This window comes from Desmodus rotundus, chromosome 10, assembly GCF_022682495.2.
Source record: "Desmodus rotundus isolate HL8 chromosome 10, HLdesRot8A.1, whole genome shotgun sequence".
Taxonomy (NCBI): domain Eukaryota; kingdom Metazoa; phylum Chordata; class Mammalia; order Chiroptera; family Phyllostomidae; genus Desmodus; species Desmodus rotundus.
In genome coordinates, this window is record NC_071396.1 from 83,779,212 (window position 1) to 83,791,811 (window position 12,600).

Here is a 12,600-nt window from a genome sequence, read left to right on the forward strand (position 1 = left end):
GAAATGCAAACCACAATGAGATAACACTTCATATCCATCAGAATAGCTATAGTCTAAAATTCTGATAATAAGGGTTGGCAAGGATGTGGAGAAATCAGAACCTTTACATACTGCTGGTGAGAATGCACAATGGTGCAGCTGCTTTGGAAAATTATCCTCAAAAGCTTAAACATTTGTTCAGTGTTAACTGTATACCACATGACACAGAAATTCCATTTCTAGGTATATGCCCACGAGAAATGAAAACATATGTCCACTCAAACTTGTATGTGAAAGTTCATAGCAGCATTATTCATAACAGCCCAAAGTGGAAAGAACCCAAATGTCCAACACTGATGAGTAAAGAAAATGTGGTACATCCATACAGCTGAATACTGGTTAGCCATAAAAAGAAATGAAGTGCTACAAGCTACAACACGGCTGAACTTTAAAAACATCAAGCTACATGAAAGGAGTCAGTCGAAATACCACATATTGTGTGCTTCCATTTATATGAAATCTAACGAATAAGCAAATCTGTGGATCTGTGGAGACAGAAAGTAGATTAGTGGTTGCCTAGGGCTGTGGGTGTCGGGCAGCGGAAGTGGAGGCTGATTGCTTACAGGTATGGGGCCTTTCGGGAGGTGATAAAAACGGTCTAAAATTAATTGTGATTGTGGCTATATAACTCTGTGAATATACTAAAACCATTAGGTTATACATTTTAAATGAGCGAATTGAATGGGATGCAAATTATATCTCAATAAAGTGTTTACTCTGAATCCACCGTGGTTTTTCTCACTGTCCCAATTGCTGACGGGTAAATCAAGGGGGTGGAACAGACTGCAGGACTGGTCACAGGTGGGTCAAACAGACGCTGTCAGCAGAAACGTTATGCCTGTTAGATCAGCACTTGGGACTCAAGCTGTGGGGATCCAGCTCCAGAATGAACATACTGTACGGAATTGGGAGTCTTCACAAGTGAATAGAAAGGCAATTATATATAAACAAAACCACTCCTATAAAAATAAAAACTATTGATTAAGTATTCACACCCAGGGACTATGATGTGTTATACACAAATCCTTCCAATATTCAGAATTGTCTTAATGAGGTGGGTATTATTATGTACATTTTATAGGTAAGCAGTCTGAAAACCGAAAATAGGTTAAATAAATTACCAAAGGAAAGCCAGCTTGTAAGTGGTCAAGATGGGGTTTGACCTGCATCTGTCTGACTGTTAGGTCTTCATTTCTATGCAGTAGAACTGTTTAAGATATTTGCATTATAACATCACCTTTTTATTTGTACCTATTATGCCATATTCTCTCTCTCATGCATATATCTCTATCTGTATCTGCGTCTATATTTATGTCTATATCTACTTGCTTGACTTTGTAGTGCCTGCCTACAACTGGCATTTTGGAGTGAACACTTGCGAAAACCTTAAAACAGGGAGATTACAGGAATTGCCACTGACAATAGTGGTACAGTTGTCATAGTAACCAATCCACCAAATTGGTCTGTGCTTCGAGGCACACACTTCTGCCTCTCTAATACACCAATATTGGCTGGATCCCTGGTAGTATCGATGAGCCCTTGTTAATGCGTGTGAGGTAGAAAGTGCTGAGGTCCTAGTGTGCATCTTTAAAACACTGAAATTTTTTCTTTAAAGTTTCCCTTTCTGACTCACACAGATTATGCATTCCCTCTCCTAATCTCTTCCATTTGCCTGTGGTGTCTGATGTGGGTGGTTTTGAAGGGTGCTAAAAATCAGGACCAGACAGTGGTCTGCTGCTTTGTTCTAAGCAGGATTTATAAATATGACTATTTTCATTTTTGGCAAAAAAATTGACCTTCCCAACCCAATAATTCCTCACTCAGTGCCAGACTGTGAAATCGACGACTGTTCCACACCCACCCTCACACAAAAAATAGACCTTATCTGATAAACACACATCTCAGAAGTCACTGTACAGCGCATTTAAAGGTGGAACCCAACGATATGCATGTTGACTGTGGATACACATACATCCATCTCTCCACATTTTTCAACAATGCCTCTCTATTTTAAAGGGCTCTTTCTTCTTTAATATCAGTGCTTTCTTTCTCCTCTTCTCCATTTCACTGGCCTCGTCTGTCTTCAGAGGCACCTGAAGGCACATAAGGCGGGGAAGTGAAACCGACTGTGATTCTTCAGTTCACTTCTCTGCAGCCTCCAGTGCGCCAGTCTCCATACGGCGGCCCAGCTGAGCTGCGGAAGTTCGGAGTCCCTGGGCAGGGGCAATTTACCAGCCCGCTGGCAGGCGCGCTGGGAGCAGAGACCCAGGCACAGGGATGTGGGAGGCGCTGGGAGCAGCAGCAAAGGAAATCTCTGAGCTTGAGTTAATGAGATTAAAAAGAGGAGGGACTCTCTTCTATCAAAGGATGGATTGAAAGACTTTAACAGTGAAAAAGGCCATCACTTTCTTTTTAAAGAATTAAATATAAATTGCAGATAGCAGGGAGAAATTCTAATTTTCCCACTTCTTTCTGATGCCCTTGTGGTCCCCTTTGGGATCCCTTCAACCCCATTGTCCTGGCTTTATGAATTTTGTGCTATCAGTGGAATCCCAGCTACGTTCACAGTTTTTCTTGACCAGAAAATGTGTATTCAGGTCCACTTCGCTTAACATATCTTTTAAAATTAATAACAAATTAATTTTAAAGACCATTTTCTGTTTATATAATTTTTCTTTATCTCAGCTGATTGTTACCAAAATGCCAGTAGGTAGAACCATAACTAACCCATTTCACGGATGTAGGACTCAGCCAATGTGGAGGTACAACATACATTTGGGTTTATGATTTTGAAGGTAAAAAACATGCTGAATTTTGCACTGTGGAATTCATCCATGGGAGGGATAATCCTTAGCAGAGCCTACCAATCACTCCATGATTTGGACAATACTTCCTGCTCAGTCTCTAACCACATGCACCTCCTTTCAGTTCCTGGAATGCACCAAACTCTTTTCTGCCTAGATGCTCATGTACGTTCTGGTCCCTTGGCTTGTGCTTTCCCCAGCTGCATGCGCTGTCTTCCCCTAGACCCACTACCTGGGTATCTCATCTTTCAAGGCTCATCTTAACCCCTTCTGTAGAGAAAGTCTGTGGCCACTCTGACAAGGTTGCAGCACTCTGCGACAGCACTTACTGTCTCCTAGCACATCGCATGCTTCCAATCTCTAGCATGCGTTACCACTCTGGTTAACTTGTGTAATTATGTCCTCTTTTTCCCTGCACTGTAAACTACATGAAGTCAGGAATGTGTCTGTCTTACTCAACTCTGTATCTCAGAACCTAGCACAGGGCTTGGCGCATTATACAAGCTCAGTACAAATTTGGGGGCTATTCAATAGCAGAACTTCTTGTTAGTGACAAATTGCAATGCATCATCTCAAGCTCCCACTGCAGGCATGACACGGTCATGGGTACAGGTTTAGAAAAGCTGCCCAAGGTTGTGAAGGCCCCCTTTTACTCAGTTCTGCTCTCGGTTCTAATTACACTGGGAATTAAGATGATTTTACAAAGAACGTAGTAATATTTTCATTTCCTCTTCTTGGCATAACAGGCTGTCCCCTTTGAACCCTGACACTTCTGAAAATGCTGCATTCAGCCCAAGAACAAAGAGCTTCCTATTAAACGTCTTGATTAACTCATATTACAAATACATAATTATTGAACTGAATCAAATTATAGGAGTGAAGTTACCATGATTGACCTTTTTTTTCTTTTGCAAACACTTTATATTTTCTTTTGCGGACTGTGTTTCCTTTTAATGGAATTCCATGTTTAACTCTAAATTATAAAAGATGGGTATTTAGTGATTTAAATGCTTCTAAATTTGTAATTATTTGTCTAAAAAATATTGAACACCTACTCTCCAAGTTCGAGAATTTCTTTGCCCATCCTTCTCTAAGTACTATTTCCTTTTCTTTTTCAAATTGCTTATCTCTTAATAATTTATTTGATTTCCCATATTTTATTGCCTTTTCCTTACTGCCTGTTTTTCTCCTCTTTTCATTTTCCTGTGATTTATTTTCTTTCTTCACATCATAAATAGTTTCTATTTTCATTTCTTTACTATTGCAGACTTAGTCTAGTATCTTTCTGCCTCTAATGATGCACACAGTTCACTAGTAACACTATTTTCACTAGTATTAATTCTGATGTTTACAGTAAAATGGACATATTCACTGTGTCATCTGTGTTACAACTGAGAGTCCTTTCCCTGGTTAACTCACTCTCTAGCTTCCATCATAATAGCGTTTATTTGTTTTTTTGTTTGTTTTAAAGCAGTCATCAGTAACTCCTGCATCATGAATTCTTTTGGAAGTTAATGGAAAGGACCTGACAATAAATATATTTTCTGAAATTCTAAATGAATAACAGAAGGTATAAACATTTATGGCACAACAATTGTTCAAATGGCTTTCTTGAAACAAATATAAACAGAATAAATTTCCAATGAGAATAATTTTGCTTTATGTTATTAAAATGCACAAGCATTTTGGTAATTCTGGCTGCTACCTGTTGTATTCGTGACCTGTATGTCACTCACACAGATAGCTTTCTCCTGCCCTCGCAGAAACGAAGCCGATAGCATTCTAGCCCTGCAGTGCACAGAAATCTAGGGGTGGGGGCAGGAACCTTTTGGTTTATATCAAAGTTTCAAGGCTTTGTTTTGCTTTGTTTGATTTTCACAATCATTTTTTCAGTGGTTAAACTGAAAGTTCTTATTGATTTATTTAAAACATATTGGCCCATTCTATTTTTTAGTAAGTCCATACCGTAGGGACAAAACTCAGCAATCTCGTTATTTAACCCCTTAATCGCAGAACTAATAACTAATTATGGCAGACCAGTGTGAAAGAATTTCGGCTTACCTCCCATACTGAGCTCAGCCAGATCCTAGAGTATTGACCTCAGTTGTATTTAAGACAAATTCCAATTCATATTGAACTCACATTTTTGGGTCAAGATCAGGCAGGGAGTTAAGTGCTTTCGTTAGAAATTTTCAGAGCAGTCACTGTCTAGTGGGGGAGTAAACACACAGGCCAGACCCACAACGGCATGAGTGCCCCTCCAGAGCTACCCCCTGAGCACAAAGCAGGGAGCTCCCTACAGACACACTGTACTCAACCCAGCTGAGTCACTCAGAGGGCAGCAGTGCTAGCAACACATGCCCTTTGATCCAGGCAGCTGGAAATACAGGTTGGCATTTAGAAAAATAATTGTTCACATGTTCATTTATATGCCTAGATTATTTGCTGAATATATGCACGTCAATCAAAGAGAGCAGTGTGTAACATGTACCTGGCTACTCTGATTTCCAACTAGAAATTATTAAAATACCATGGAAGTAATATTTAACACTATTCTGAATACTGACCAATCTATTATACTTGGTTCTGTATCCAAGCATCTATATGCTTGGAAAAATGAGTAACTCATTCACTGTTTTTAATGAATCACTATTTACTGCCCTGGAATTACTATTTAAATTTTTAAGTCTTATTATGGGAAGTTGAAATTCTAACTTGGCAATATAGAATTATTTAGTCTTGAATTCTCTCCAAGTGTATGGAAAAAGATCATTAGGACTCTTTCCACTAGAAAAAGGACAAAATTTTGTGTCCATTTTGTTTAGTGATGGCCAAGAATGGGGGTAAGCAAACTTTGAAAAAATGGGAAAAAACCCAGCCTGCCTCCTGTTTTTAAGCAGCCCACACAGACAGGATGGTTTTCACATTCTTAAATGGTTGAAAAAAAATCAAAAGGAGAATAATATTTCATGACATGTGAAACATACATGAAATTTTGTGTATACAAATGACATTTTATTGTCACCCAGCCATGCCCATTCATTAATGTATTTCCATGGCTGCTTTTGTGCTACAAGGGAAGAGTGGTTACAACAGAGATCGTGTGACAACCTGCCTCCCCCTGCCCTCTGCAAGCCAAAAATAATTACTATTTGGCCTTTTACAGGAAAAAAAATGTCAGCCCCAAGCTTAGAACAATACCTCTCCTTAACTTCTCTTAAAGCCAGATACATTAATATTTAACCCTCACAAGCTTCTTTTTAAAAGGAAAGTCTTAGTTCTGTCTCTATAGAACTCTAAGAACAATCACCAGCTCATACCCTAGCACAGAGAGCAGCAGAGTGAGAGCAAGCACCATGGATGGGAACAGAGACTCAAGAGCCACACTCAGACTTTGCAGTTATTGTCTGCACTCAGACTTTGGCTCCGCTACTTAGCAGCTGTGCAGTTATTGACAAAATGCTGAACTTCTCTGTGCACCAGTTTTCCCATCTACAGAGTGAAGCTTACGATGGTACCCATCACTCAGAACTAGTATGAGCATTAAGTGAGTTAACATGTAAAATACTCAGAACAATCACCTCGTATGAAGTATAGCTGTTCTAAATAAAGTAACATTTTTTGCTACATTTTTATGTCAGGAAAATTGAGATACTTAGAAATTAGCTAAGATACTAAGTAACCCTCCACATGTTCCTAAATATGGGAAAAATATAAGCAAAATTAAAACGTGAACATGTCCACTTTTGTCAGTATGTCCTCCTCGCCAACACAATATATTAATATCTACTCTAATTGCCTTTTGACTGCAGGATACAACAATTTGTCTCCCACACCTGTGGTATAGGAGATAATTTTGTAATCAATGGTCCTGTTTCATATAGTAAACAAATTGTATTCTGAACGGTTGAGTAAATTCTGAAAGAAAATCTAACTACCTAACAACTTCTAATCTGAGGGTATAAAATTGGTATAAAGTGAGGTAACAATTTAGAGAACGCATAGGTACAAGATTAGTTTGTTTTGTTAAGGTTGTTATTCAGTTCTTAGAAAGAGAGCCAATAGAAAATATTGTATTACCTTTAGAGCAACACTTTCTAAACACCCAAGACAGAAATAAAACTGTGTGTTAGCAAATCTAATGGCTTTTTAATAATTGCAGGCCCTTTTAGCAAATAGATAATTAGTACTCCTGATGTTTAAATAGATTTTTACATTAATTTATGTGAAATCTTTAAATAGGCTCTGTTTTGTAGAAAGTGAAATCTTTATAAGGTAGTCTTCTATTTTCTATAAAATACAGTATCTTAAAAACTATATTCTAATACAGAACTCCACATGGGACTCTAACAGCTGGTGGTTAAATGTTTTAAAAAATGTAATCATTCTCATGAATGCATTTCTACTACAGGTGTTTTTCTGGAGGAGGTTCAATGGATTTTTGTCATGTACGATAGTAACATAGATTGAGAAGGATATTGGTGAAGCGCAACGCTGGGGCTTTTTTATTTTATAATCTTAACTCCTTCAGCTTTCAATAAGCATTTATTTAACTGGTACATTGTGAGATGCAATGAAAACATAAAAGAGAAGTTAATTAGTCCAGTCCAATTTGATTTATTTGGGACAATTACTAAATTATGCATTAAAATTAGAAAAATACAAATCAAAAAGAAACTTTGGGTTACTTAAGATAAACTTAGACTATTAAATTTTCTGATGTTTACTTCTTAATGTTCTATATTGCATATCATATCCCTTTATTAAATTAAATTTTCATGCTTTAGAAATTCTTAATAATGACTCTTCCAAAACTTTTTCAAGAACTTATTTCTTAAGTTTTGTATTTCTTGCAGTAAGACAAAACAATAGTAACAAAGAAACAATACTTCAAACTATTTTGCTTTTGTCTACTCGAGTCTTGTTTTAAATTAGTTACGTATATATTTGAATATATGAAAATAAGTCTCTTATTTTTAATTTATTATCCGTAATGTTTAGTCTGCTAAAATAAAATATGAATCTGAGCATAAATGATCTACTTAGAAAAAAATGAAGCCACTAGAGCAAAAATTAAAAATTAACTTGAGTATTTATAAAGTCTTTATAATTGTGTTGCTTTATCTTTCTGGACTTAATAAAAATTGAAAATTATTTAATAATATTTATAAACATGGTTAAATTTTTTTATATTAATAGGCCTGTTTCCTATAGATAACATATTCATAACAAGTAAATTTTCTTTGAAGTTATTCTATTTGTTTATATGTTGTTATTATTCCAACTATCTGGTCAATTTTAATTTTCCAACCCCTTTTCTGAATTTGAGGAACTTTTTTATATTTAGACTTTAAGAACTACAGGTGGACAAAAAGTAATAAATATAATGAATGCCTTTCCATTCAACTGTCTTCAATAAAAGTGATGCAATTGCAGAAACAATTGTTGAACACATTTCTCTCTCTGTCGAGTCACATGTAAGGCTGGAAGAACATTTCTACATTATGCTCATACTCTAATAATAGTCTGATATAAAGCTATTGATTGCCATGTTAAAGTTAAGAACTTGACGATCATTCTTGCATTCTTTCTGTGAATTAACATTAGAATAATGTTATTAGTACCTACAAATTAAATGACTAAAGTTATCAATACTCTAACAAAACCTAAATTATGTTAATTTGAGATCAACAGTAGGTTCACATGAACTATTTTCTGTGTTTAAAGGAAAATACAGTTTCTTCCTACACATGAGTATCAGATTCTTGCCGCATCCATGACACTTGTACGCATTCAGAGGTTAGACACCAGCACATATCCTTTAAATGACATGGCCCAGTGAAGCTGGAAGGTGTCATCCCAGGGCCAGGCAGCCTGGCATCTCAGCCTTCCACCAGGGCAGAGCCAGCAGGCCCCAGCTGGTGTGCTGAATCCAGACTAAGGTGGAAATAGATTTTACATTTTGAAAGTCAACTCTTCTAACACTGAACCCTAAGACATACTTATTTGATAAAAGTACATGGAGGGCTTCAGAAATTATTTATTGGATCAAATTTATAATGCTTATTTCCAAACATTACTCTTAAAACAACTTAAATCTTAATTTTATCATCCTTCTGGGTTTTTGAATTTATAATAGATAATACATATTTTTAAAAATACAAATAAATGTATGTCCAGAACTACAACTATGTTGTCTGAATCCTCAGTATGTATTTCCTGTGCTAACTTAAGTATACTTGTAGGTCATTTAGAAGTTATAAAGGCTAAATAACAGAATATTAATCATCAGTGCCCATTGTGTGGTGACATCTGCCCATCACGCTAAGCTTACCATTTTGATGGTAAGCTCTAGACAAATGAAAAACCCTTATAAAATAAATACACATTCCACATTCTTGTTCTCACTTGGACTCTATGTTCACTAGTCAAGCCCACAGGGGTTTGGATTCTTGCTTGTGCTATTGTCTTACCATCATCTTTTGACACCACAATTTATTAACTCAGCTCTCACAAATAATGGCAAAACCAACTTACAAGGTCCCTAAGGTCAAGGTTTCCCAGGCCTCCTGTGGGTCTCACCTGAACACCAGTGCTGCCTAAGCAGCTATAGAGAATATCTTCAATTTCTTGAAAGTCCAGTCATCTGGGACTAGTGGAAACATCACGATGGGAAAAATAAACATTTAGTTCCACCAGGCTGCACACGGTGGACCCAATCCTTCTGACATCCTTCTGAATGGGAAAATGCCATCATGGAATTTTAAACCATGTAACTTCTCATGAAACACTTCAGTGGATTAGCCTGGGGTAGCCTGCCTGGCCTCTGCAATCATAACATTTTATCATGAGAAGCTGAAAAGATACTGCTTCTCTTTTCTATAAAGAGAAAGCAACCCTATTCTTGGGCTCCTTGAAAAGGGTTTTAAAATTGGAGCCAGTAAAACACGATGGTTAAATCCTACAGTCTTTTTCTTTTTAAAAAATCTCAGTAGCATTTTTAAAAGCATCCTTTCTCTCTCCCCTTTGACCTGAAATCCTATTTGCAATACACACAAGGGACAGATTCCAAATAACAATAATAGCCACAACGACAACTCCCCAACTTCTTTGTGACTTCTGAGCAGGCACACAGACCTAAGAAGCTAGATGACCCCCCCCCTCCTAATTTTCAACTTGCTCTCCTTTGCGATGGGAGCCAGCAGGTGTGATTCACTCTGATACCCTGAAACCTCTGGCTTTGCTCTACTTTGAAAGTGAAAAGGAAAGGCTTCCCATAAGATAGAAAAGTTTGCTGGTGCATGTGAGGCTACAATTTCCAGTAGAGACCCTAATAGACAAAGCATTTTGGAGCTCTACCTCCAAAGGGGACTGAGCCCATGCACTAAAAAAGCCCCCAGAAAACAACCTGAACTCCTGACAGCGAGAATGAAAGCTTTCTTCTCTGAGCACAGCAGGCACTTCTGCTGGCCCAAGGCACCCAAGGCAGGAAAAGAGGCGAAGGGGCGGGAGACTTCTCAAGGCAGAGTCCACTTCCTTAAGCAAGCTCATTTGGATTTGGAGGGAGGACTGGACACAGAGGATTCCAAAGCTGCACTTCTAACTGCCCTGGCCTTTGGCTCCACTTGTCTGTCAATTTCTGTCCACAAGTCCCACATTTCCGGCTCTGGGGATATTGAGAATGAGGGCTTTCTAGTGCTTAGGGATGCTATTATAGACCAGTTCTCTGTTGACCTTTCAGGGACTAAGATATCAACTTTCCCTCACACAGTCTGAATTGTTTGTTTACGTTTGTTTTCAGCCTGCCCAAGCCTCCAGCCCAGCCTACCCATCTCCCCCTTCTTCCCTACCCCTTCCCCTCCCTCCGGCCTCTCTCCCCACCTCCACCCCAGCTCTCCTCTTTGTGGTCTCCTACCTGCTGGCCAGGCTCTGCCTGCAGTGCTGCCTGAAGGGCATCAGGTGGTAGTTCATGGCGTCCAGCAGCAGCTTCTGGCAGACGGGGTCCGTGCGCATGAAATCTACTGACTGGACCCGCTCCACCAGCTCCGGGGCAGGGATGAGCGCGAAGCGGAGGCGCTTCATGAGGTCGGGCGCGTACTGCATGCGGGTCTCGCGGTCGTGCTCCAGCCACAGCACGGACATCTGGAAGAGCGCCAGCTCCGACTCCACGGGGGGCGGCAGCGAGTCCAGCAGGGCGCGCATCTCCTCGAAGTTGAGCAGCAGCACATCCTCCACCAGGTACTTGTTGGCCAGCTTCTTGGTCTCCTCCAGGCCGTGCAGCGCTGCGATCTTGCACACCTGCTTGTAGTTCTGCACCGAGATCTGGTCGTTGAGGAACTGCACGCAGAGCTTGGTGACCTGGGGGATGTGCAAGATCTTGCTGACCGACAGCACCTCCTCCACCGTGTCCAGGGAGAGGGTCACGTTGGCCGTGTAGAGGTACTCGAGCACCAGGCGCAGCCCAATGGACGAACAGCCCTGCAGCACCAGGTTGTTGATGGCCCGGGGGCTGGTCAGCAGCTTGTCGTCGGGGGAGGAGGAAGGAGTCCCGGGCTCCTCCTGTGGCGGCGGCTGCTGTTGCTGTGACGCCTGCTGCTGCGGCTGCGGCTGCTGGTCCTTGGGGGCCCCCAGGCCGTCCTGGCCGCCGACCCCTCCCCCGAGAGGGGGGTGGCTGGAGAAGAGAGATCGGAAGTACTGCGAGCAGGAGGCCAGCACGGCCTTGTGGCAGTGGAACTGCTGGCCCTGGGCCGTCAGGGTCACGTCGCAAAACAGCTGCTTCCTCCAAAGCAGGTTGAGGCCGTGCAGCAGGTTGTCGCTGTGGCTGGGGTCGAAGGTGGATGTCCTGTCCCCGGATCTGGACATGGCGAGCTGACTCGGCGCACCTGGCTTTAAACCCTCCTCCAGCCTGGCAGACAGGGGTGGGGGATGGGAAAGAGAGGAGAAGGGTAGTGGAGGGGGTGGGGTGTGGCCGGGGTGGGGAAGGGTGTGGAGGGGAGGGGAGGGCGAAGAACAACAATCAGTGCTCAGCTTGGCTCCAGCCCAGCGCGCCTCCGGACCCCGACCCTGGGGGGAAGGTCTGAAGGCGCCGGATCCGCGAGCGCCACCAGAAGGGCCCTGTCTGGGGTCCGGGCGCCCGTTCTGCTCTCTGCTACTCCTCTCGCCACCGCCCACACACTTCGTCCCTCACTTTCCTAAAACCGCCCGGGCTCGGCTCTTGGCAGCGACAGCGGTGGCCGCAGCGACGGCAAAGTGGCGGCTGAGGCCGAGACGCCTCGTGGGCTTGTGTCCATGCCGGGCCGGATGAAGGGAGAGGCCGGGGAGTGGGGAGCCAGGGGTGCCCCGAGAGTGCAGAGGCGACCGACGAAGGAGGTTCCAGGTCAACTTGCGCCCGCAGCTTTGCGTTTCGCAGTTGGTCCAGTTTTGGGGGGTAGGAACGGGGGCCCGACAAGCGTGCGAGTGGGCGATCCTTAGCCCTCCAAAAGCTGGGAACCCTTTCGATTATCCGTGCTGCCCCGAGAAACTCCTGGGTTAATAGTCTGAGGGAGCAGATAAAGCCCTTTCTTCTCCCGAGAAAGTGCAGCGGAGCGCGGCGAGGACCAGCTCAGTGGACTCGGCAGAGGCGGGAGCTGTCCTTACCAATTCTAGCTCATTTCCCTCACCCCGGCCCTGCCTGCTCCTCTGCTTCGCAAACTGTTGGTTCCCCCGTCACCGCTCAGTTTTACTAATTTTCCAGAGACACCTTTAAACCTGACGGGAG

The 12,600-nt window shown here is 41.8% G+C and overlaps 1 protein-coding gene across 2 annotated transcripts in view; it reads right to left on the reverse strand.

Moving 5' to 3' along the window:
* KLHL14 (kelch like family member 14) overlaps positions 1-11,753 on the reverse strand; it is a 92,303-nt gene extending 80,550 nt beyond the window's left edge. For both annotated transcript variants that reach the window (XM_024580597.3, XM_045188000.2), the window contains exon 1: positions 10,759-11,753. In XM_024580597.3, the coding sequence (XP_024436365.1) occupies positions 10,759-11,705 (947 nt within the window). In that variant the 5' untranslated portion in view covers positions 11,706-11,753. The remainder of the gene's footprint in view (positions 1-10,758) is intronic.
* Between the last annotated feature and the right edge of the window lie 847 nt (positions 11,754-12,600).